General features: G+C 45.2%; 1 protein-coding gene across 3 annotated transcripts in view; it reads right to left on the bottom strand.

Annotated features, from left to right (window-relative positions):
• The window catches only part of RBMS3 (RNA binding motif single stranded interacting protein 3), a 1,484,785-nt gene that overhangs the window by 1,050,824 nt on the left and 407,800 nt on the right, over positions 1-26,161 (bottom strand). For all 3 annotated transcript variants that reach the window (XM_085630564.1, XM_085630565.1, XM_085630566.1), the window contains exon 2: positions 7,022-7,188. In XM_085630564.1, the coding sequence (XP_085486690.1) occupies positions 7,022-7,188 (167 nt within the window). The remainder of the gene's footprint in view (positions 1-7,021; positions 7,189-26,161) is intronic.

The following is a 26,161-nucleotide window of genomic DNA, read 5'->3' as shown; positions in this document are numbered from 1 at the left end:
TTGCTTCTGTATTAGCCTATGCATTCTGTAGGTTTCACGTAAAAGTGGGTAATTGGGAACAAGCAAACGTACCATGAATAATTTAATTAATTATTGATTTAACATTTCCTACATTTACACGAGGATTTGTATCCTATAAAGGATCATTAGGACTGTTGATTGGTTGAATGTGTAATCTTCACCAAACAGATGCTGGTGCGGGGCGCATGTAACTGTGTAACAGATGTGAATCCAGTACAGGAATTCATCTGTTTTTCATACACTTGGTCATTAGGATCCGAGAGGTGATGGCACGTGAAGCTTGCGCCATGCTCGAGTACCAGGTTCAACACTCTTTACTCTTACAGGTACTGAAATGGCCAGACTGTTTCATGACGTAGGGCCAGATTTATTTGTTGACGGGTGTCTCCATCAGGAAGACGGAGAAAACTACTCCTTCGCCCTGACAGAGTTACCATCTGCCAAATTTAGAAATGACCCCCAAGCTGGCAGTCATTTCTGGAGCACTGGCAGGAACCGCCCTCACAACGGTTCCTGCCAATGCTGTGTACAGATTGGAGTATGACTCCATCAACATGACAGAGCCGTGCTCCTAAATGCTTAGTTTTGTTTTCGAAAAGAATACCCAAACCATTTTTTTTTTTTGTTGTTGACATTTTTTAAAAGAAAATGCTCCAACCACCATGGGAGTCTTCACCCATTGGCACAGAGAACATTTATCAGTTTCCAGTGCCCTTACTGCCAGCGTTTTTCTGGTGTTGACGGGCAGTGAAAACTTACCTCTAAATCCACCCATTTAAATTCGATGCGCAGAATTAGTGGTCTGTCTCCGAAGGCCCTTATTCTATAGTCTTCACGGTGATCAAACCAAAATATAGATTTGTCAGACGGACCGCAGTCTTGGTGGTATCGATACGCCATCTCCGTTGCAACAGAGTATCTGTATCGCCAAAATTTAAAAAAGGCCCTTATTATATCTTGATCTTTTTACAGTTCAGTTCATCTCTTATTCAGTTTCAACCCAGAATTTGTTTATAAATTGATGTTTTCAGTTGGCAGTGTGCACCTTTTTATTCATATTATCCATTTTATTGGAGTTAGTCTGTGACTGTGATACTATTTTTCAGTCAATGCACCAGATTACAGTAGAGAACAGGTCTCCAGTTTAGATCCATCAGGACAGGACCAATGCCAGAATTTGAGGATATCCGCTCATTATGCCATCGATTTTCATTGAGTTTATGTGGAGTTCCTGAAAATTGAACAATGATCGAATCCCCCTGCAGAAGTGCTATAGGGGTGCTATTCAAAAGACCTTTACTGTTTGGGGAGCACATTGACTGTGTGTGGTTGTTTGTTTGTAGTGGGCCAGCATTCTTCACAGTATCACAGTACTGAAGATATTAAATCTCTTAACCTCTTCAGTGCCCCGCCCTTTCCCCGCCCTGTGCCGGGCGTTGCATTAGCGGGCGGGGTTCATGACGAGATAGTCTCGTCATGGGCACAGCGCAACCGCGCTCCATGACGAGACTATCTCGTCATGGGCACTGAAGGGGTTAAAACATGGTACATGCATAAGACTGGAGCGTTCATTCATGGAAATTTTTTCTTCTAAAAACATATTGATTTTTTTGTCTTTTAGAATATTTCAGGGCTCATATAAGAAAGAAATTTAACTTAGTCGAAATGGTGCACAGATTTCTGATATTGCCTTTTGAAATTTTCATTTGTCCAGTTTTATTAATGCCAAGGAACAAAGAAAGTAAACAGAAATGTTGACAATCTGCTGTATAATCACAGAACAAGAAAATACTTGAACCCCATTGGTGATAGGCTCAAGAGCTATGGACTGGGCACCTTTGGTGCTGGCAGTGTGCGGTTATAGGTGAGATAATATTGAAATTACTATCAGACAGCATTGGGCACTCAAGGGATGGCATTAGGTCTGGGAGAAATATATAGTACCCTGGAGGAATCAGAGTAATTTTGGTTATTTCGTGTTACTCTTTTGACGTAAAACTACCAAAAAGTGCGCAAGTATGCCGTATGCATAATTATGAGTAATTTGTGCTAAGAAAATTGTGCTAAATGCTGGGTTATGCTCCTTGCTCAATTCCGCATAATCTTGCATAATTCTGCTGTAATTTCACATAATTAGGCTACAGCTATTTCCATGAGTTATGCCCACCCCTAGATGACACACGGCTGGCATTTCTTGCTGCCTAAAGTAGGTCTTTTCTGGAGATGTGTATCTGAGGCAGTTCATTTCTAGGTTCTAAGAAGATCTATAATATAAAATGTACATCCTCATTTGTACATCAATTAGCACATGGAACAGCAGCCTTGGAGATCTGAAAGGGAAGGCAGGAAAATGGAGCGCTTTACAACAATTGATTAGAATAATCAACCTTTGAACAACATAGGGAGGAAATGATTCCATCACTCTGTGCCAGGAAAGCGTTACATGGGTGGAGAGTGGGTATTCCCATGCATTCACCCACGTACGTTGGCGCCTTCTCAGAATTACCAGGACAGGTAAAAATGAGAATGCGTCAAAATGCTACACCTTCCCGACAGAGGTGCTACGAGGAGAAATATCTTCATTTCTCCTTGTTCTTTCCTCTGTCTAAGTGTGCTGCATTCTGCATCACACTTAGAAAGTGGATAATGCGTCTAAGGATTATTTGTGTAAAGGAATGTGTCCCTTCCTGCACAAAAACAATCGTGCCTATAACCCAGGCAGCCTAGCACCATGGTACAAGGATCCCTGCATTGGCGCTACGCAGCACACAGTGCGCCAGCGCAGATAGACAACAGGAATGCGCCATATGTCTGTAAATACGGTGCATTCCCCCTCTCTCTATGTGACTCAGCGCAGTAAGTGGCGTTGCTGCGCTGCATCAGACAATGATAAGTCTGGCCCGCAGTGTCTCATGTCTGCGTTTGGATGATGCCGTTGAGGCCTTCTTGGCTCTGGAGCGGAGAGCATACGTCAGAGCAAAGTCATCGGATTGGATTATCTAGGGTTCACCTACGTCACTCGCTGGTCAGTATCCCCGTTCGAAGAATGGTCCCCTAATATATCTGCACACACTGAGAGCTTTCTGAGAACATTTGTTTATCTTCACATGGACAACATTGTCGAACAAATGACACCTACAATTGGACTAAAAAGCTGTAACTCGCAAAAACTAAGGTAATATTGTGCAGAATAGAGAAGGGAGCAAACCAAGTTCAACAAGTTTATTTCAGAATACCGATTTTACTCAACCAAAAACTACATAAATACCCTGTCAAATTGTAAACGTGTATTTCCTGAATCCAAAGGGGGAGCAAGTGACGCATTTCCGATAAGCAAACAAATCCCAGCATAAACAATAACACCACAAACACAAAGTTGGCATCTGAGGCCCAACTCACAAGTTGTAAATTCCCAGTTATGCAGAGTTACATTGTGGAGATTTAATCCACATTCCTGATTCACAAATGTTTAAAGGAAAAGCAGGCAAAGTTTACAATTCGTGTAACTTTCCAAGCACATTGCTCTTTCACTTAACCCTCCACAAGAGGGGTTTTCCACAGTAGAATCCTGCTTTCTCACACTCACTTTGAGAAACGTGGGATTCCACGCACATTGCGATGCTGTCCGTACGATGGTTGAATTGGTCGTTGAAGTGCTTGTTTAGCAGTGCAGATAAGTGTGTGAAGTGCGCTGGAGATATTTTTGAATGCTCACAAGATCTGTGAGAGTTCTCCTCATCTGAATAGCACACTCCTCTCACACTCCCTAGGTAATGCCTACTATTTCTACTCTAGTTACAAAAGCACCTACCTATGCAAACCTACCTTGGTGAATCGCGTCAGCTTTGCAGGTCTAGTCTCTGACATAGTTCACACCTTACATATGGAAATAAACATAGTGAATTTTGCCTCATACTCGTGTTGAGCGGAAACATTCACGCAGAAGGGAGTGGGTGACATCCACCATTTCATTTAATTCACCTGTGGAGAGGAATTTGGATAAAAATCCACCTCAAAGGAGCGCTGGAGACACGAGTGGACAAGCCGGTCCCAAGAACGGTGGGTGACCCACCACAAACCAGTCGGTTCACGTCTAGTGTGATTACCGACCCAGTTCGTCTTGGTTTGCCCGCTGTAGACAAATGTGGACCTAGTAAAAAAAGCTGGGTTTGCTCTTGATTCGCACCCACATACAATATCCAATGCTATTCATAACCTCATACAGCGTGGCATCTTGAACGTTCTATATGTTATGTTATTTAAATTTCTAGAGCGCAACCAAATATCCGAAGGTGTCAATGCGCTATCGCAAAGGGGAGAAAGACCACAAAACCAGCCAAATGACTTAGGGAACAGCCATGTGTTAAGGTTCTCCCTAAACAGGGGCGGGTTTGGAATGGACCGGATGGACAGGGGGAGCGTGTTCTATTCCTTCGCAGTAGAGTTTACAAAACCTTTACCTCACCTGTTTGGTCGTTTACATCTTTTGATATTTAATTTGTTGGTACCTGGGAATATATTAAGCGTCTTCCAGGAACATCCCATTGAAATGAATGGCTAAGGAACTCTGGGCCCATTCCGTGTAAAGCTTTATGGCATAGGGCTTTGAATAATAATCCACATTTGTAAAGCGCAAACAATCACCAGTGAGGGTCTCTAGGCGCCGTCGGGAAGATTAAGCAAGCTATTGCCCAGAGTCACATGGTGCTGGGCTGACCTGCCACTGGTGATCGAACCGTGATCCCCAGATTCCGGAGTCAGTCGCCGGCCTTGGCTGCGGTGCCACACCACTTCCCACTGTATGTAATCTGCCAGTGGAGATGTTTAATAGCTTATGCTGCAGACTGGTATTTACAGAAAAGGCTGCCAAATACAGCACCTCTGGAAGGTTAGAATGGCTGAGAACGAGCCTGTATGAGGCGTTACTGACTCCGCCTCAGCCCTACTGACAGGGCCATTGACAGGTGATAGACTCAGCCCTTGTACACATCATGATTTCTCGCAATTTGCATACAAACCAGCATGACTATGGACAAAAAATGTATACAAAGCTGATGGGGGGGGGGGGGCACACACGAAAGAGAACTCTGGGGGCAAAATAGAAACTTTAACATTGGAAAATAACTAAAATGGTTCCTGTTAAATCACTAAAACATGATCCACTGGACAAGGTGGCAACTGGATCTACCTGCACTGAATTAATCTAGTCAAGATCAGTTATCGTAGAACCCATGCATACAAATTAAGATGCTGATGCGATGTGCAAATACTTTTTCCACAGGCAACTTTTGGGGAGTTCATGATTTTCACCCTTCACAAAGTTTTAAGGTTAGCCCTCACCCAAAGTTTTTCTGTGCACAGTGAGAACGTTTTCCATTAATATGTGAAAATCCAGTGAACATTTGGCAGTTTGTGTGCATCATTGTGGAGTTGTCCATGTGGAAACTGTACACGCATGTGTGCCCTCAAAAGGCACGTGAGATATCAAGGCACTGTGTTTTCCATACAGTTTCTATAATCATGCGGTGAACATTGCAAGAACAGGGCATGCAACACACATCCAGAGTCACAGTTACAGAAAAGCATTTGCTGCTCCAACCAAGTCTTCCTGGGAAAAGAGTAAACAGCAAACAGGAGTTCCATCAAATACACGGTGCCAGATATTTGAGATTTTCACGTGACTATGCTGGCATTCAAAAAAAAGCTCAACTGGACCTAATTTTCACTACATAGCCTGATAATGTCCCTGTTGTGGAACCCAGACAAGCAGGAAAACTGAGAATGTTCACTATCTTTAAAATGTATCTATACACAAAGGTAAATGTAGTCAGACGTTCTCTCTGCAAGTTTATTTTCTGGGGTTTTCTGTGCACAATTGTTTTGCTTAGAAGAGCATCTCTTGCAGTGAAACAGATTGATTTGAAGGCCGTGGATTTCATGCACAAATTTTTTAAAAAAAGAAATTGACCTTGAAGCAGCCGTGAAGCTTTTCATTGACGTTTCTGAAGAGTGCCCAAAAAAGCTTTTGCAACTTCTCACGCTTCTGGCTATTGTCGATGGACGTCCTCTCACCACCAAGTGCAGGCCAGCTTGGCATACTCGGGACCAGTTCGATGAAGTTTCTTGGATTTTTATGTCACTGCTACTTGGCTTAATGTTAAAAGAATAAGTGGTTTCAGTAGAATATACCTTGACTAGTAGAACACTGTGCTGTTCAATGCTTGTTTGAAGTGCTTAATTTGTACAAGAATGAGTGCCAATGCCCAAAGCTCTGCCCAGAGGCCCGCGGCCGGTGCAATTAAAGGTCGGCGCGCACATTACCAAGGCTATGTATTCTTGAATCCACCTCAAACCTCTTTAAATCCACCGCCAGACACTCTCTGCCCCTTTATCTCACTCTTCCGGGATCCTTTTTACTCCCTTTGAAAAAAAAATCACCTTACTCTTCTTGCTCTTTCTTTCTCCTTGGTGTGTTTTCCCTCTCTTGAACTCGGAAAATGTCTGATACAGAAGAATAAGTCCACAAAAATGAGTGCCGGTGTCCCACACCGGCTCAAATTAAGCACTGCCTGTTTGCTCCCTAACAAGACAGATAGACACCCTTTTGGCACTCCAAGAGCACACGTCCTCGGAGCACCTTGGAATGCCTGTGATATCTGCTGATTTTTGTGGGAGGTGCTTGGCAGCATTTGTTTTCTGCTCTCACATCAGAAAGAGCGACACTGATGTCTACATCAGGAGATAGCTGACGACACTTTTAAGAATGACATGGGATCATACTGCCCTTCATTTTAGACATTAGTAGGATGAATCATTGAGCTAGGTGACCATCCAGGGAGTGGACCATGACTTTGGGAAAAGGTAAGTATCTCCTTACTTGGCACAAAGTTCTACCATCAAACTGGTCAACACGCAGCCAATGAACACCCATACATGTAAAGATGGCTGCAATGCCTTGACTTAAACTGAGGCATGCTGGGAGGAGGTCCAGGGTACTTACGGCTGGCATAGCTTGATCAGGTCCTGGTCCGTGGTACCCGGCGGAAGGCCTCGTATGTACAGGTTGGTTTTACTCAACTGTTCTCCGCTGCTGTTGCTGCTGTTGTTGCTGCTGTTGGTGCTGGGGCTGGGGGGAGCCATGGGGTGGGGAGCAGGTGCATAGGACTGCTGCAAACAAAGAGAAAACTCAGGTGAGCAAACACTATTGGACAATGTCCTCAATGTACAAAGATATTGCAATCAATGAGACACCTGTCAATCGATAAGCAATGTCAGTTCACTCTCTGTGAATGACTCAACTAAAATATACTTTACCATGACTTTTTAACTTACAAAATGTTTGCACGTAGACTATTTATTGCGGCTCTGGGTGGAAATAGTCTTTTTATGAAGCCTACTTGAATAGCGTATGATGTTTTTCATAAACTCTCTTCTCTTTGAACGACACCTGACCTAATCCGCATGCACGTCCGGCACAGGTAAGAATGCTGGGGTGGCGGGTGGGGGGGAGGGGATAGTCGACAGATGACAGGATAGGTAAAATTAAATAAAAATATAAATAAGATGCAGCGAGCCCAACGTAAGTGGTATTATTTATGTTTTTATTTAATTTTTACCTATCCCGTTGTCTGTCGACGTCCCCCAACCCACCTCTTACCTGTGCTGCCCACGCCTGCTAATCCGCTCCTCTCGCTCCATAGAATCACACACCACTCTCAACCTGCACAAACTATTAATGATGCTGACAGAGTACAGGTACACCTGCCTTTCAAGCCTATGTTCTCAGACACTTAATTTGTAAAGGAATAAGTGCCGGTGCCCAAACCTCTGCTCAGAACTCGGAGCCGGTGCTATTAACTTTCAGCGCGTTGAATACCAAGGATGCGCGGCTTTGAATCGACCTCAGGCCTCTTTAATTCACTACCAGACACTCCCTGCCCCTTTCTCTCCCTCTTACAGATTCTGCTTTCTCCCGTTGTGATGTTTTTTTCCCTCTTTCTCTTCCTCCTTCTTTCACCGCTTTGGATTTTTATTTCTCTTGCTTTCGGTAAATGTCTGATGCTGAAAAATGACTGCCGGTCCCCCAAAATGAATGCCGGTCCCCCAAAATGAATGCCGGGGGCTTCCACCTGCAATCACTGGCTCAAATTACGCCCTTTATGTTTTGCTCTGAATACGTGTGAAATGCTTTCCCTCCAGGGAGAGGCTAACCAGTCTTCACTCCACCTTTAATGCACTTGTATATGGTCTATTTGTTATTGATATTTTTTTGTGAACTACTCTGATGTCTCTGGGCCAGGTCCACGCTATATAAAGTCACAGAAATAAATAAATAAATAAATGGGGTTTTCAGGGGTTTGGTGAGGAGCAAACTGTTTTACATAGCACAAGATTTATTGGGTCTGAATTGTTTTCCTAAATGTGATTTTTACTCTTCCTAGTTTCCTATGGCTTAGCTTTGGGCACCCCTGGGCTGCAGGTGGAGTAAGGAATCCTCGAGTGGTTTCACAGTGAAGCTGAGATGAACTCTAGCACGAGGGGGAAGAGACATCACAGTGAGGGCCGTCCTGACTATGCAACACCACATTGGGTGATGCGCTTCCTGCAGCGATATCACACTTAGAGGGGGCTTTACTGCAGCTGTGTCTCACTCAGAGGTGCACTTACTGCAGTGACATCACAAGGGAATGCTCTTCCTGATGCAACATCAAGCCTGGCTCTTTCCTCACTGCTTAGACATAACAGCGCTTTGACATCACACTGGGAGATGTCCTTCCTGATTTGACCTCATGGTCTCCGTTATCTTAAATGTTTCATGACTAGCAGTACAATGTCACTAACAGTGTACATATGTTACATGCTTGCAAATGTACTCAGTTGCCTCCTTGCTAGATGTCTGCTTCACCCTGTCTAAGGCATTCAAAACAAGAAGGTGTCCCTCGCTCAAAGACTTGGATCCACCCTGCACAAAACTGGCCACGTGGCTGATCGCGGTAGTCTACGGACAACATAAAAAGACAACAACCCTTGGAGGTGTGTATTGCAACCTGAGCAACCTGAATGCACCAGAGAGAAGATCCCTGTGGAACAATACAAGATGGAGCATGAACAGTGGGACTGCCCTGTCAGTGTAAGTTGGCCCCTGCACCTGACTGACCAAGACTGCCCGCTAGGGCACCCCTCCTCCGTGTATCATAAAAGGTGGGCCTTGATGCACTCATTGGAACCGCTTCGGTCAAGATTTGTTGTCCAGCAGACTGTGTGCGTTCTTGTAACATATGCTATTTGCAGTGATCTGACTTGTCCAAGTGTAAATGATTATTGCCTGATCGCAGACGCCATCCAGCTGTTGGCGGTCTAAGCACCTCAACCCGTGTGACTTACTAGGGTTCCTTCCAAGGTGGAGGGTATGGCCTGAGCGGGGCCAATCTCAGCCACTCAAGGTTGTCCCTCAATACTCTCAGGGACAGCTTCCACTTTGAGAATGGATACCGAACCCTCTTAGGTGCCGATTGGTGCAAACAAGTAGGGGGTTTCTGCTGGTCCCTGGTTCTGGCAGCTATTTCAAGCCCAGATATGGGATCTGCCTGGTCCAAGGAAATATGATGAATTTGTCCTGGTGTCATTTTCCGACACGGGGAAATAATTCGTCAACGCTGCAAGTTGTTTGCGTTCCATTCGAGCAGCAACCAGCAGGGGGTGGTCTTATTTTCACATCGAGTTGGGCCTAACACTAAGATTCAATGCAAGGGTAGGAACTAAAGGCACACAGCTAGTCGCAAGAATTTTAATGAAATTATGACTTGGAGGCAGGTTTTTGACTTTGTTCACTGTAAAAAAGCAGGGTTTATCGGTGTGTCTGAGTAATTACAAAAATAATGATTTAATTGGCACTTACTAATTTATTTTTTGTTTAATTTTTTATATAGCCATGATCATCCCAGTGTAGCGTGGGAGATCTCTTTACATCACATGCAGAGACACAATGAATCATAAAACTGTGTAAATCAATTTAGAGGAAATGTTGCAGAAGACAATGAGGGATATAAGGTGTAGGAATCACCTATGGTTTGTTCTTGTAGACATTATATATTAAGAGTGAATGGTGGGGAGGAACATTACATCAGGATATAAAACGTAACACAGGGATTGGGGTTGTCTGTACATTATGACTTCCCAAAGGAAATCTTCTTTGCAATCTTAGACTAAGAAAAAAAACGATTTTAGGGATAAAGTACCTCCTTCTGTACAATACGAGGATCTTTCAAGCCACAGAGGGGTTCTATAATCATATAGAGGAACGAGACCAAAGCCAGAGTTACTTTGTAAGGTTATACAACTCCGATGTGACTTACAATATTCTTATAATGTATGCCAGGGTGTACTTTAGCCTATATAATGCATGGACACACCATCACCTTTCCCACACACCACTTAAAACCTTGGTGCGGACCTCTTTAGTAAGAAAGAGTGAGCATGTTTGCAAACATTTTTATAAAGCATTTAACAGCACAATTATTACATTTGTTTCTGATCTCCCTAGATTTAGGACCGTACAGTGTCTATACATGAAGCAAGTCATGATAGTACAACGCAATCAATTTTTAAGTCGCACCCCCATCTCTCCCCCGTTAGTCAGTACTACATTGTGCGAATAAGAATAAACATTGTTGTTTAAAAAGTGTGTCAGCGTAATAAGCAAGGGGTTGTGGGGCATTCATAGTCAGGCATTTCTTCTCACTAGTTACTTAGAGGTCGTCAGCATGGACCCACTCAAGAGGGGCCCCACCCATCAGGAGAAGCTCAGGGCAACCTCGCAGGGTACCTCGTGGGTGTTTCTAGCTCTGAGTTGGATAGGCTGTCTACCATGGTTCCCCAGGTTCAGCCTATATCAATGTTTCCTATCCCTCTTACAACCTCTTAGCAGCATTGGCCCCTCACACTCTGCCCATTTTATAATTTCTTTCCTCCATGTGTGCAGTCGAGGGACCCTAGGTGCCTTCCAGCTCCTCGCTATCTTACGTTTGGCAAGGATAAACGCCAAGTCTTGGAACTTCCTTGTTACTTTTGTCTTAGATGTGTGGGGGGGGAACGATCCCAGTAAACAATGCCTGGGGCGTGGGGGACCTCTCTCTCAATATCCCCCTCAAACATTCGTAAGACCTCTTCTCAGAATGTGTGCAGCACAGGGCATGCCCAAAACATGTGTAGTATCTGTGTGCCCCCCGCCCTACATCTAGGACAAGCCGTGTCAGCTATCAGAAAGTATCTACCTATGCGTTCCGGAGTCAGATAGGACCTATGTAGTACGTAGCAGTTAGTAAGCTTAAAGTGCGCACTCCTGGAGCTCTTGGGCGTTCAGGCTAAGATGTTGTCTCAGCCCTTCGCTGCGATAGGAATAGCCAGCTCATCCTCCCTCCTAGAGCGCAGCTTTTCCAGTGGCTGTTGTTGATCTGTATGCAGGGTTCCATATAAGCAGGAGACCATCTTTATGGTGCCTGCAGAGAGAGCCATATAGTAACAGCTCTGCAGTACTGGGGGTTCAGCAGTCCATGAATGCCAGTGTTTGTGTATTGCTGATGTAAGCACTCTATGCAGCAAGAAATGTCCCTGGGGCAAATCCAACTCAGCGCGGAATTTATTGAACAAAAGCATTTCAGAATCTGCATAGAGATCCCCCACTTTCGTCGCCCCAGCCTCAATCCAAAGGTTGAGGCCTTGTCAGCTACCACTTCGAGGAAGCATCCTCTGCATTTCTAAAGGCAAGTCAGAGGAATAAGGAGTCCTAGTGCGTGTCTTCTGTAAGGCTCTGTTCAAGCCTTTAGCCAGCACTTTACATTCTTGAGAACCATTTCTAGACAGTCTTCTTACTAAAGGAGATCAAGCAATGGCAGTACAAAGGGGCCAGGGGTCCCATCTGGGTTCAGCCTCTACGCCATCCCCTGGACCAGCCACTGCAGTTGGGCCGCAATATATTAGGTCTCAATGTCAGGGACCGCTGATCCGCCCTCCGCTACCGGGTGTTGCATCATTGCTAATGCTACTCACCGACACCCCTGCCCCTAGAAAAACGCAAAGATCAGGGAGTCTAGTTCCCTAAAGTATGCATTCAGTATCCATTTTGGAAGTGTACCGAAATAGTATAAAGTTCTCTATCCGCACTACAGGGAAAAGCCTGGACTTCGGCCAATTGACTCGTAGCCCAGATAATAGGCCAAACTCTTCCAGCATGAATCGGGCTCCCCTCAGGTCTCCCTCTCCATTATTCCGGAAGAGGAGTAGATCATCTGCGTAAAGTGCAATTCGATGTTGATTGCGACCTATGGATAATCCCCTGTACAATTGCCCAGATCTGGCAGATGCCGCCAATAGCTCCATAGCTACGGCAAATAGGAGTAGCGAGAGAGGGCAGCCCTGTTGTGTTCCTCATGCCACCAGGAAACTCTCGGAAATGACCCTCCCCGTACGTACCCTAGCTGTAGGTCGAGTATACAGTAATGGAGTCCAGTCAATAAAGCCCTCGCCCAACCATATGAGGTAAATGGCCAGTACCCTATTAGGCCCCCTATCTATCCACTACTTAATACGCCTCAGGATGATTGCATCCTATTAGACCGATCCCCACCCCCGCATAAATCTCCTACTCCAAGTGTCCCTGTGGATGAGGTTTCTCACGGGGAGCCTTTGTCTTCAGAAGAAAAGATAAAGATAAGCAAGGTGAGCGGCAGACTCGCTCTACTTTGACTAAAGCAGTAAAAGATACATTATAAATTGCTGATAGAGAGGAGGCTCGTTGGCCTCACACTATGTCGATCAACGTAGCTATGGTTCAACAGTGGCAAGATATAGCCGTGGTCCCACTCATGAGTGATTAATAAACTTGTTGTTTATTTCCTACTCCAGTGCTTATCTCTATTTTGTTGGTCTTTGAACCCGTGGACAAAAGGGTGACCCTGCACCAGTGTACCCCCTAAAAAGGTACATTTCCACATATGAGTCATCACTTAACCCAAATAGTCGCACTCCAGGCTGTTGAAAGCTTTTTCTATGTTGACAGTAAATACTGCCGCCCCTCCACAGTCATCTTTTTCCACTTCCAGGATGGCTAGTAGCCGCCAAATGTTCCCTGCCATATTACGGCCTGGGATAAATGCTGCCTGGTCTGGAAGGATCAACTTAGTCATGAGGTGTAAAAGCCGAGCTGCCAGGATCTTCCTCAGGATTTTTTATTTGATGTTCAGCATCGACAGTGATCGGAAGGCTGATCTGTCATGGGCAGGCTTACCCAGTTTCAGGATGGGAATTATCACCGCCTCTCTAGTAGTGTCTGGCAAGAAGCCTGCCCCCTTAGCTGCTGTGTTTTTTTATTTATTTATTTTCCAGAGTTTTATATAGCGCGAACTTGCCCCGAATCGTGTATCAGAGTGCTTTACATAGCACCAGTTGCACTACATGAGGACACATTTCTTTTTTTTATTGATAGGCACGGGGAGATTGAGTGATTTTGCCCAGAATCACAGGACGTTCAGCGTCATTGCCGAGACTAGAACCCAGTTCCCCAGATTCGAGATCCTCCGTACTAGCCGTTAGACCAACTCCTCTCCCAGTAGGGTGTAAGATGTAGTGTTGATCACTACACTCCTTGATTAGAGAGACACCCATACATTTCCACAATCTACGGCGTTGCCATGAGAGGACACTGGTCCATGCATGCATGACTCTTTCATGCATATAGGTCCACTAATCGAGGCGTGAGCCTGTTTAAACTCATGAAGAAGAGAAATAAAACCTCTACTACAAAATTAAACATATCAAAAATCTGCTATATATTTGTTGCAAACAGATATTAGAAACAGTTCAATGCAAGTCAGTTTTTTTTCAAGCAGCAGTAGCTCGGAACGAGTATAAACATGCAGAAAGATTCTAGCTTTTCTCTATCTAAGGAGTGTAAAAAATGAACAGATTCTCTCTGCTAGTCATAGTAAGCTATTAAAATAGAGCAGAAGAAGGAAAAGTAATGTACTTTTTGTTGCTTTAAACAGCTGCTTTAATTATGCTCCTTGACCTGACCTGCCTTTCACCTCAGCTGCTGACAGCAGGCATTGTAAAGTAAGAACTCAACTCTAATAACCTTATAATAGTTCTGACTTCTTTATTTATAATTGGTGACTTGGTACCTATTATAAGGATTTAAAATCCTTACTTGCAGTTTCCATGTAGGTCCATGATGCCAGTAAATAGACCACTGTGCAATATTAGAAGGATTGCAACTTTTAAACTGCAAGGACCAAAATGTTCTCATTGTCAAAAGCAGTATCCCATTAACTCATCAACATTAAATACAAATCTGTGATTGATTTTACGCTATGTGCGCCATTTACTCCAGAGGTGTGCGCTTTGCAGCAGGCACATTAACTCTTCATGCTACTTTATGAGTCAAAGCGTTGACTGGACAAAACACAGAACTCTCCCAGAGCTGCATCAACCACCAGATTTATTTTACCACATTTATAATCCTTTTAGAACTGCTGGGCACACAAAGCCCTTTCCAGCAGGTGTCTTAACCCTCTAAGATATTTTAAAATGCAGCCGCTTTGTGCTCAATTGAGTAAGCAAAACCAGATTTATTGTCACATTTGACTTTGTTACCAATTTCTTTGCAGCAGATTTGTAAAACAATAAATGTCCAAATTGAGGGGCATGTTTACAAGATAGTAACGCAGTGCAGCCCTGCAAGCCATCTTGCTGCGTCGTGCTGCGTAGTTAGGAATGTGCAGGGATGAGTCATATTTACAGCAATGCGACGCATCCCTGTGCTTTCATCTGCGCTGGTGCTCAATAGGCGGCCAGGCGCCAGTGCATGCACCCTCCGGCCATGGTGCAAGGGTGCCTGCGTTGCAGGGATGATTGTTTGTGTGCAGTAAGAGGCACCTTCCTGAACAAAAACAATCACTGATGGTGTTTTCCTCTTTCTATGTGTGCACACTGCAGCACAGATAAAATGGGCGAACAATTAGGAGAAATAAAGGTATTTCTCCACGTTGTGCCACTTTTACGCCCTCTCAGGGGGATGCATTCCCAGGTTTATAAAACCTTGTGAATCTGGGAATGCGTCAGAATCCGTGAGTGTTGCATGGGAACAGCCACGACAACACCCCTGGAATGCCCCTTTCACGCAGAGTAATGCATGAAAGCCGGCAATATTTACACGGCCATGAAAAGCCACGCAGGGTGGCTTTGCGTGGCATTGTAAATATGGGCCAGCACACTGCGCCACCGGAACGTCAAAAGAAGTGACGCTCTGGTGGCGCAGGGGCCTTGAAAAGATGCCCCAGAGTGTTCTGACCCTCTCCTGTGCAAGCTCTGCCCCTTGTAGCTCCACCCCCTTTCCTCTGCCACACCTTGACCTCAAATGTATGGGTCCCTGGAGTAATGTTCTCCAATTGCAGAACTGGTGCTGGTTTCCAAACACTACTGTGCCTGGAATGAAATGAGTAGGGTGCGCTACGTTCACGCCCCCTCCGCTTTCTGAGTCGCAAAGTCCTTACTGTGAGTTGGAACAATTTTTGTAACTCTTTTTCAAAGGGTGAAGAGGGACATATTTAAGAGCATCCCTTAAATCCTGTATTGTTAAGTATTGTTCTGTAAGGCACCCTAACACCAAAGCTTGATAGCGCTAACACAAGTAAACATAACTTATGTACAAGACCTAACTCTTGCTATTGTGTGACAAGCCAGAGCTGTAAAACTTTCTGAAATGTTAGTGGAAAGAGAGAGAGCGCCGCGCGCGTCAACAACACCACCCACCGCTGTCCGGTGGACACCAGAGGCTGCAGCCAGCACCGAAAACAGATGCCGTCACCGGCCCCGTGACAGCCGGTTCCTTTCTGGGGGTCCGGATTGATGGTATTTTTAAGTTGGGAGGATGACCTCACCTCCCGGAGCCGGGAAGGTAAACAGAAATCTGTACTCAGGCAGAGTGGATACGACATCAAAGCCTGGACGTGGGGCCAGGTGGAGCCGTGCCCGACAGGGGAGGACCTGGAATGGCCCATTAACGCTGGGCTGGAATAAACTGCAGCCTTCTTCGTGGGAACCAGGGCTCGCATCCCTGGCTTCCATGACCACTGCTGAGTGTGAGATTTCAGGGCCCTTTACCGCTTCATGCCAGTCACGCCAGGCCCATCCACAAACACTCATAGGGCCCTCCTTCTGAAGATGGTCCATCTAGTAAAGTGCTTTGCTCCCACAGAAGAATGTTTGAGTGCAGCCATTCAGCAGAGCAGCCTGGTCAGCATATGCACCCCCTCTTCACTGGCCAGAGGGACAGGCATAAGCCATACACCTCAGGGAGCACATGACTAACAACGGGGCAGCTCCCAGAAGGCAGGCTTCGATGCTCTACGAAAGGCCCACGAGACGAGAGAGGGTGTAATCCTTAAAACACACAGAAGAAAAGGAAAAAACCCTGGCTCGTTGGAGCTTTGGACCAAAACCAGTTATGTTTTTCTATCAGGTATTACTGTGAAGCGCCAAATTCCGCTTTACGTGGCCTCACAGCACTTTGGAATGTGGCTCATACTTAAGGAAACTCAGGACTTAATTTGTAAAATAATAAGTGCCAGGGCCCTCGTCAGGAGGCCATTGCAGCTTGCACCAACCATCGCCACAGTCAGCGCTGCTGATGACCGTACCATCACAACTAACCATCACACTCATACAAGTGTGACAACTCAGTCTTTAAAGATACATTCAAAATAACTAATACGTGCCTCCCAAGCTATTCTTCTAGCTTTGGGTGGCAGGTATTACTGACTTTAATGTATATTTAATTATGAAACAACCGTTGTTGTGCTTCTCACTAAATTAGACAAACAGCGCCACCATATAATAGCTGTTATAAGAGCCGGTGCTGCCAAAAAAGTGCTGGAGCTGAGCACCAGAAAACACCGGCTCAAATTAAGCACTGAGGAAACTGTTGCAATATATAGCGTTCAGAATGAATAATAGACCTCAAAAGCTATCGGGGTCGTAGTGTCACTCTTCCTCTGCGGGTGTCAACGGAGTGCGCAATAATCCAGTGATGGAATTTTGAAGTCTAGTGGTGGTTGAAGAGCGGTTCACCAACTTACATGCGAGGCGCTTCATTGAAGCACAGGGCTTTTAACTTTAAACATTACGTGGGTCTGAAGGGCTATGATTCAATTAAAGTATTCCACACACTTAAGATAGAATGCTTTTATCGAAATTAAATAGGGGAAAAAAGAAAGACTAACACTGTAATGTTGCAGTTGAAGGTCATTACTTGTCATTATTGGCCTTCTGGAACTTTACAAGGTTTAAAGTGGTTCCAACCTTGCAATGTTCTGATATAACCCACTGCATAGAGCTATACCAGTTAAGTCCCACTCCTTGAATTATAGGCAAGGCCACTGGAATTATGCTATTCCGTGGTTGCAGTGTTTTACACATAATTATGGACTTTTCGTATTTGCCACATAATAATCATTCGCTCCATAACCTGCAGATTTTAACTCAAAAGTATTTCTAGCTCAAAAAACAGATCAAAAGTTGCTAAAAACATGACAAAATATCTTCCTGTGCACTGGAAGTCCCTTCACAAATGTTTCAATTTCTTATTGTTGTATTTGGCTCTTAAATTGGTACTAATAAGCTGAAATCTTTTTTCAGACAGTGTTACCATGTATAAAAAAATTCAAAATAATGAGGCAATCACATAATGAGGTACATCACACCATATAATTTGCCTTTTCTTGCTGCATAATTTAGTCAACTCTGTCACATAATGTGGTTCTCTTCTGGTGCATACTTCCAGCATCACTGGTTTGAAGTCAGAGTTGGGCCTGGAGCCATGCCATTGTTATGACTATATTATCTTTTGTGATTTTTTAAATACTTTATTTATTAAAGGTTGTGCAATAATACACATTCAGCATTGTAGTATACAAACTGTAGGATTAAAGAGTATCTTCATCTCGAATGTGTGGACAAAGCAAACGAAAAGTGAAAAAGAAAGAAAAACCATAACAAAACAGAAAAGAGGCATTGTATACATCTTACAGTACCTAAATAAGCACATAGGACAATTGGTTAGTCCGCAAGCAAACAGTACCACAGCAATGCCACCCTCAGACTGGTAACAGTGGATCCGCCGTGTGAGGCAAGCCGATGTCTGATCTCAGAAACCACCTGAGAAAGCCATATGCTCTTTTGTGATTGGGTTCAACTTCGTGCCCGCTAAAAGATGAACATTCTAACAGAGAAAAAAATAAATGCCATATAGAGAAGCACAAAAGAAAAAATGCGAAAAAAAAATATTAAGCAATAGGGCCCGAGTCTTACTTCCCTGCACTAATAGCGGTGCTACCACACTGGGAGTACTGCCCACCTCAGGGAGGCCCGTAGCACCAGCGTTATCATGGCAGGAAGGAGGAAATGTTATGTTATATTATGTTATGTTAAAGAGCATTTGTTAAGCGCACGCACGCCAGAAAGGTCTCTCGGTGCTAGGGTAGATAGAGGCTACCGCGGTCAGAGTTATTCATAAGCTTGTCTAACGAGCCTAGGAGCATATTATCAAGCACGGTGTTAAAATTATCGCCGCTTTATCGGCAGAAAACTGCCGCTAAAGCGGCGATAATCGGCTTCATAATATGCCGCAGAGAATTCCAATAGAAGCCCATGTTGACACCAGAACATGGGCTTCTATGGAAATTCTCAAGGGCATATTATCAAGCCCATTATCGCCGCTTTAGCGGCAGTTTTCTGCCGCTAAAGCGGCGATAAATTTAACGCCGTTTCTTGATAATATGCCCCCAAGTTTTCCGGTTTTTCCTGAATCCCTCATAGGTCACAGAAGAACATGTTTCAAGGGGTAAGGCGTTCCAAGTGTGGGGTGTGGACACACAAAATCTGGCACCGCCCAGTCTCTTTCTTTCGCTTCTAGGAACAACCAAAAGTTTTGAATGTGCTGATCTAAAAATGGAAATGTTACCGCGCGAAGCATTGTGCATTAGTGGCAGTGCGCTGAAAGTCGCGGTATGGAGGACGTGTTTATACTATCAGCAGTACCAATGCTGGGGTTGGTGTTAGAGTGTGTGTTGGACATTGCCGCTCACAGGCAACCCCACAGAGTGCAGTACCGCTCACAGGATTTGTTTTTTGATGCAGCAGAGATGTTGCCTCCCTGTATGTCACACTCATGGGGGAGCGCTTAGACTCAGGTCTGTGCAAGTATGAGTTGACCGCCCTCTAGCCACATGCCATAGTTCTCAGGGAGACCCTTGCCAATAGAAAGACCTGGTAGTACCCCTGCTAGGTTATGAATTCTGTCTTGGTCACTATCATTACTCTACAAAGAGACCTTTACACGTGCAAAAAGTTGCAAGACAAGGTCCACGGTACTGTGGGACGGAGGAGTCAGCACGATACTCAATCCATGTCCATCCTGATGGCTTTACGCCTCTTCTGTTCAAAGACAAATTTGAGTGGGTCCCCTGACCCTGTATCTTTCTGATACAGGGGGCATGATGAAGGCTTTACCCTGTCCTTGTCTCCCCGTCTTACTCCCACCCCGACCAATGAATAGAATGTTATGCGCGCGATTACCCGAAGGTGTCCTGATTGTTGGATCCCCAAAGATTCTGTGGGTCTGGGCATTGCATGGCAGCCAGCATGGCAACATGCCTGCCCTCTTTTGAAAAGAGCCTTGGCATGCTTCCCCTTTCTGTCCCTGTTGGAGGGAACCGGAGAGTGGCAAACCCTACCGTAATTCATGGATATCGAGTCGTGTTTCCAAGAAGCCGCTATTTTTGCACCCACAAGCAGCATTCTTTAATAAAGGGTTAAAGTTTGCTGTTGTATTACGCGTGCGATTGATCCAACCCTTGTTTAGCATCCAAATATAAGGCAAAGTGTGACGTTGCTGATCGTCACTATAAAATGCCATTCGTATTAATGCGTTTTCTCTGGGTTCTGGCGTGGCATGTAGTCAGTTTGCAAATGTGACTCGAGTTTTCTCAGAAGATCGATAGTTAGGGGGAGGGAAGTTACGTTTATTCCTTAAGCTGTTTGTCGTATTCACCTCAAAGCAAGGATGAGGTGACAGAAAAGTCGGGCCATCATAACGAGTAGGTAACAGCGCCCCCATTTGCTATCGCCGAACAGCGCATTAGCGTCAGGTGTGTGATTGGATCGCAAATGCAGGTGGCAGGAGAGGGAAGAAGGTAACAGGAGAGTCTATGAAATAGTTCTGCAGGAGAAGAGACTATGTCTGGCCCGGTGGGTTCATACCTCTGTATGTTCACAGGCTGGTAGCTTTGGGGTAGAGGTTTGGTTTTAGCTCTCCGGAGGAAAGATGGTGCGACCAGGTGCAAGACGTCTTTTTGAGATGAGCTTGCAGTTGGCCAATCGCTTAAGGCTGGTAGGTTGGGGAAGTAGCGTCTGGGGCGTCCTTAAAAAAAGGCTGATTAATGGGGCAGAGGTACCAGGATGTGCAGTTTGCAGGCCTTTGGTAGGTGGATTTGAAGCATATGAGGGTCTTGCTGAATATAGGTTAGGTGGTTTTAGTGAATAGATTGGTCATGGTTTGACAATTTTAAGAATGATTTGAGGTAAATGTATCTTTCTTTTGGGGTCTAGGGTGCATAACATCTGGAGATGGAGGTCTGCTTCTAGGATTGGTAGGTGGCATGAGATTAGGTCACATGATTTGTCCACCAGTCATTTTCACCAGTGTGTATCCAGTCTTTTTTATGCCTGTGAAAAGTCTGATTAGAAGAATCCTTGGTTTGAGTTCTTGCAGATTATAGTGGTAGGCGTGTCATGAGATCTCTTGTAGGGGAGGGAAATGCACCTTGACATATTTTCTTATGAGGAGAATGTTTGGACTTCAAAGTGTGAATTGATGCACGTTCTTTTTATGTCTACAGGATAAAGGTGAAAAGGAGAACCCAATGAGGGAACTGCATATTCACAAACTCTGCCTCAGCATCTGTATAGGTGAAAGTGGTGACAGACTGACCCGTGCAGCCAAGGAGCTTGAACAACTCACCGACCAGACACCAGTATTCTCCAAAGGTTAGTGGGGGCCTTCAGGGGAAAGTATGGTGTGTGCTGGGAAAGGTGATTTGGGTTTTATAAGAAAAAGGGATGCAATTGTGAAAGGGGGGAATTTACGGGTGTGTTGTACTTGCCATGATGTGTGAAGGAGAGGTCTTGTGCGGCTTCTGACTCATTTCTGTTAACTGTCAGCTTCTCATGGCTGCTGCACTTGTTCCATTCTGATAGTGATGGCTTTTTTTCTCAGCTCTTTGCACAGTGCGATCCTTCGGCATCCGTAGAAATGAAAAGATTGCCGTGCAATGCACATTGTGCGTGGTCAAGGCTGAGGACATTTTGGAGAAAGGCCTTAAGGCAGCCACGGCCCATGCAGGTAAGAGCGGTGGGGCCAGCTAGGTTGGGATTTCAACGGACGATGACGAGGGAAAATTAAATAAACAAATAATTTCCCCTCATCATCGTCGGTCGTCGGTCTCCCAGGATAGCCACTCAATGCACACACTGCCTGGGTCTCTAAACCTACCCGAGAGTGTTGCATTTAATGTATTTCATCTCTCATGGGACCGCTGTCTGCAGTTGCCATCTCCGACTGTGTGCCCCTAGCTGGGATGCTGCCATACACAGGCCTTAACCTACATGACACTATGAGATTAATGCAACAATATTCAGCAAGTGCTCGGGAAGTAAAAACTTGGCTATCAACAGCGTCCAAGATTAAGTAACACCGGAGCTTAGACACCCTTCTTGAAGACTCCCTTTATTTTTGAAAATGTAAGGCATTAAAACAATCCTTCTCCAGGAGTGCTACCAGGTTATGGAACTCTATCCTTCCAGAGCATCTTAAAATATAATTTAAATATCATTTGTTTCTGCCCCCACCTTGCATTCTCTGACCATGTAGTAGAGACAAATGCATTTGACTCGGTTCGTAACTTTTTAGGTCAAGCCTGGGCAGCACAAGCGCTGCTCTGCGAGGCATGCTGTATACCGCCCCTCTCCATCCATATTTTTCATTGGCTTGTGTCATTGTCCACTGTAAACTGCGGCTTTTCATTGGTGAATAGGCTTCACAGTACCTCCTTAGTGCCGCCTTGTCTCATTTTATAACCTCCCATCAGGACACCCCCTGTTACGTGTGTTGTTACTCTGTAGGCTTTAATTACTGCCTGCCAGGGGCAGGACATGCTGTCTCCTAATGCTTTTTAATGTTTTTTAAAAATCTTTATAGCACGGGCACCAAACGCATTTGCAATGCATTGGGTCTCTCATTTGGGGGAGATTGAGCTATTGGCATTGTAAATGACAGTGCCTTTTATCTATCTGTTTTAAAAACAACGCATAAGTAAAAGGCATTGTCATTTACAACGCAAAGCTCGGAAATGCGAGACGTATTGCATTGCAAATGCTTGTTTTATTTGTCTTTCCCTTATTCCTTCTCGCTTTTCTGCCTTTCTCGCTTTTCTGCCTTTCTCCCTCTTTCTGTAGGTCAAAGTCGGGTATGTCTTCCGGTCCGCAAAAATGGATGCCAGCCTCACCACCTGCAACCGCCGCCACAAATTGCACACTACTCGGCAGCACAGGCAAAGCGCCAAGATGCACAGGCTTCCACAGCTGGCGCTAGAGACCGAGACGCGACTTCCCCGCGAACACACAGCCGCGTCAGCTGCCTTCACTGTCAAGGTAGAAGAAATAGGACAATAAAGCGACGTTTGGGAAAACAGTGTAGGCGGCCACTTAGGAAGCGTGGCTTTACCTACGACATCGAGAAAGAATAAGCCAAGAACTTCTTTTCGCAACCCGCTGAGGAAATATAATTAAACCCCTTTCTTTCTACATCTACCACGGCGGAAAAATAGCACTTGCCATATTTACATTTCAATCAGAAATCTTTTTTTTCGGAAGAAAATGCATGGTGGTGTCATTTTATTGACGGAATCGCTTCTATTTGGACTGAAATCGTTTTTTTTTTTTTTTTGCTTTGATGAAAACACATTTTGAAGCAGTCTCGTGCCAAGGTAAATATAGATTTCAGTATTCATTTTAAGCTCTTTCTTTAAAGTCCTCCTCCGTATTCAAGGTCGCGCTTTTTGGCCGAAGATGTTGAACTGTTTATAGGAATATTGGCAGTCACCCGAGGTGACCCCAGACAACTCCGCACCACGTTCCCAGCGAAAACGAAAGAACGTAAACTTGGCTTTTATCAAAGAACGTAAACATGGCTTTTACGTAAACATGGCTTTTATCAAAGAACGTAAACTTGGCTTTTATCAAAGAACGTAAACTTGGCTTTTACGTAAACATGGCTTTTGTCAAAGAACGTAAACTTGGCTTTTGCCGCTAAATTCAGGGTCGGGCTGGGACAGAAAGTATGCCTGGGCACCAAAATAAATGCGGCCCCTTTAGCAAATTAGAGATCGCTAAAAAAGAGGCCATGTTTGCAAACTTTTACACTGGACACGTACTATGTGATTGTAAAGCGTCCGTAGACTCTGCAACAAAAAACATTGTAATGGCACATTTACTCTTTTACTAAATCTACACTCGTGCACACATGCATTCGTGCACTTATGAGCATGCGTGGGAACGCGCCACATGCGTAGACGCCCTAATGAGGAAGCACACGCACACACACAAAAATACAAATGCATACACACAAAGCAATGCATGTGCACACACACACCCCCACACCAACACCTCCCAACCCCAACCCTCACACACCCACACCGACACACACCCACACCACACATACACCTCACACTGAATAATCCCATCCACAGCCCTCATACACCCACACCAACACACACCCAGACCACATACACACACCCAAACCACACACACACCCACATCCACACCCCTCACACACAGACTCACACACCCACACCGGCACACACCCACACCACACATACACCCCCACATGGACACACACATCCACACCCTTCACACACCGACACACACATCCACACCCCTCACACACACCCACACTGACACACAACCACTCAACATACACACACACACCCATACCACACATACACACACTGCTAAGGTATCGCACAGTCATTGATGCCACTGCATCTCAAAGCAGTGGCGTAACATAGGCCCCCGCAGTGTGGGGGAGCCCCGAGCTGTAGGGGGACCCTCAGCACAGTTTCTTGGCCTGAGAGCTCTTGATTAAATCTGGAGTGGGTGCCCTGGCAGGGTGGGCCTCTCGAGTTTCCTTACGCCAATGTTCCAAAGCATTCCACTCAACAATAAATGGCTGTTGGGTCCCTGACGATGAACATGGTCAAGACCACGGCTGAACTCAGTCGTTTAGGGTTCTCCGTGGACAAACCACAGATATCCAAGTCTGAGTAAATGCATACGACGCTCTCATACCTGGGATGTGTGGGTGGTGCCGATGAACTAATTACTGGGATTGAAGTAAATGTGCCTTGAGCAGACGGCTGAAGCTTGTCAAGCGGACCCAGGAGCAGGTCCAGCCCATCCTCGATGAACAACGCCCGCCGCTTGAACAGAGAACCCATGGTGGCTCTTTGCCCTATAACTGCGTTCATGAGTGATGATAGTATGAAGTTCGCGAGGGTGAGGGACCATAGTGATGTGGCAGAGGTGTGCCAGTTGAGAGAAGGCATCGGCGTTGCCATTTCAAAGGTGGTCCATTCATTATTGGGAGCCAATGTAGGAACCTCCTGGCCTTCGTGACATGGGCCGACTTGCAATGGGGAGAGAACATTCTAATAGCCATAATGTTGACTGCCTCAAACCTGTGTAACATTGTATTCGAACTTTCAAGTCATTACCATCATCCAAATAGGAGTCATATCGGTGCCAAGAGCTGTGCCTGTGTTTGCTACTTTAGTGACCAGTTTGAACCTGAGGCCGAGATGAGAAGGTGGCAACCTATTTCCAGATGTGATCTATTTTTATGGCTAATGTTCCTTACATCCATGTTGGCTCCTTTGAGCTGTAGGAGGCTGACGGGCATCATGCCCTGATCTCCAAGAGGAAGGATTGTAAAGGGTTCTCTTGGTCCAAGTTTTCTCTCTGATGTAGAGCCCAACATCATCTGTGGAGGTCCTAGGGCTGTGCCTGTCTCCTCTGTTGTTGGGCATTTACCTGTTCATTGTCAGAGGCCGTGCAATAGGGTAGAACAGTCTCTTATAACGAGAAACAATGGAGCCCGGTACATGTTAAACAACACAGGTTACAGGGACAGCCCCACAGGAACCCAAATGTTATAATGGTCTTTCTTGAGAAAGAAGAATCCAACTCAACCCGATGAGTCCTAGAAGCGAGAAAGCAGGCGGACCACTTCTCGGTCGACGTTCACGACCGAGTATGAAAAGAAGGTGAACCTTGGCAGTAGCAAATGAACATGAGAACAGAGAAGCTCAGAGGCCGCATTCACTTGGGGATGAGCCAATAAGAACAGAGAAGCCCAAACGCCCCACTAACTTAAGAATTAGCCAATAAGAGCAGAGAATCTCAGAGGCACCGACTCTGGGATGAGCGAATAAGAAAAGAGAAGCTTAGATGCCCCAGCTCGGGGATAAGCCAGAAGAATCATTGAAATGTGTTTCCATTTCACGACTAAAGAAACTTGTGACTGTTCAAGCCAGAGGGCAATGGAAGACTGTGCAGTAAAAAGAGCAGCCACTCCCCAAGTGCTTTAAGGGAGACGTTTAGGCGCTTTGTGATTGGCAGATGGAAGGGGGGGGGGGGGTGGTCCATGAGGCTTACAATCGAAGTCAGTGGCAGAACCAGCTCCATATTCCTGGGGAGAAGAGGATGAAATACTGACTGGCATAATTAAGTGACATTTAATGGGCATGTGTGACACATGGGTCATAAATGCTCGATTGGATTGAGCCCCCAATTAGCTCTTTATTGAATTTGTTAAATACATTTTTCCCAAGAGTGCGACTCGTAACCTGCTCGCCTGTTCACGGCCACAATGTGACAAATAAAAGATACGACTAGTCTCACACACACACGCGCGCACACACACGCGCGCACACACACACACAGTTGTTTTTATAACCGAGTATTATTAGCCCAT

Source organism: Triturus cristatus, chromosome 10 (assembly GCF_964204655.1).
Source record: "Triturus cristatus chromosome 10, aTriCri1.1, whole genome shotgun sequence".
Lineage (NCBI taxonomy): Eukaryota > Metazoa > Chordata > Amphibia > Caudata > Salamandridae > Triturus > Triturus cristatus.
The sequence above is the reverse complement of the archived record's forward strand: the minus strand, read 5'-3'. Positions and strand labels throughout refer to the sequence as shown.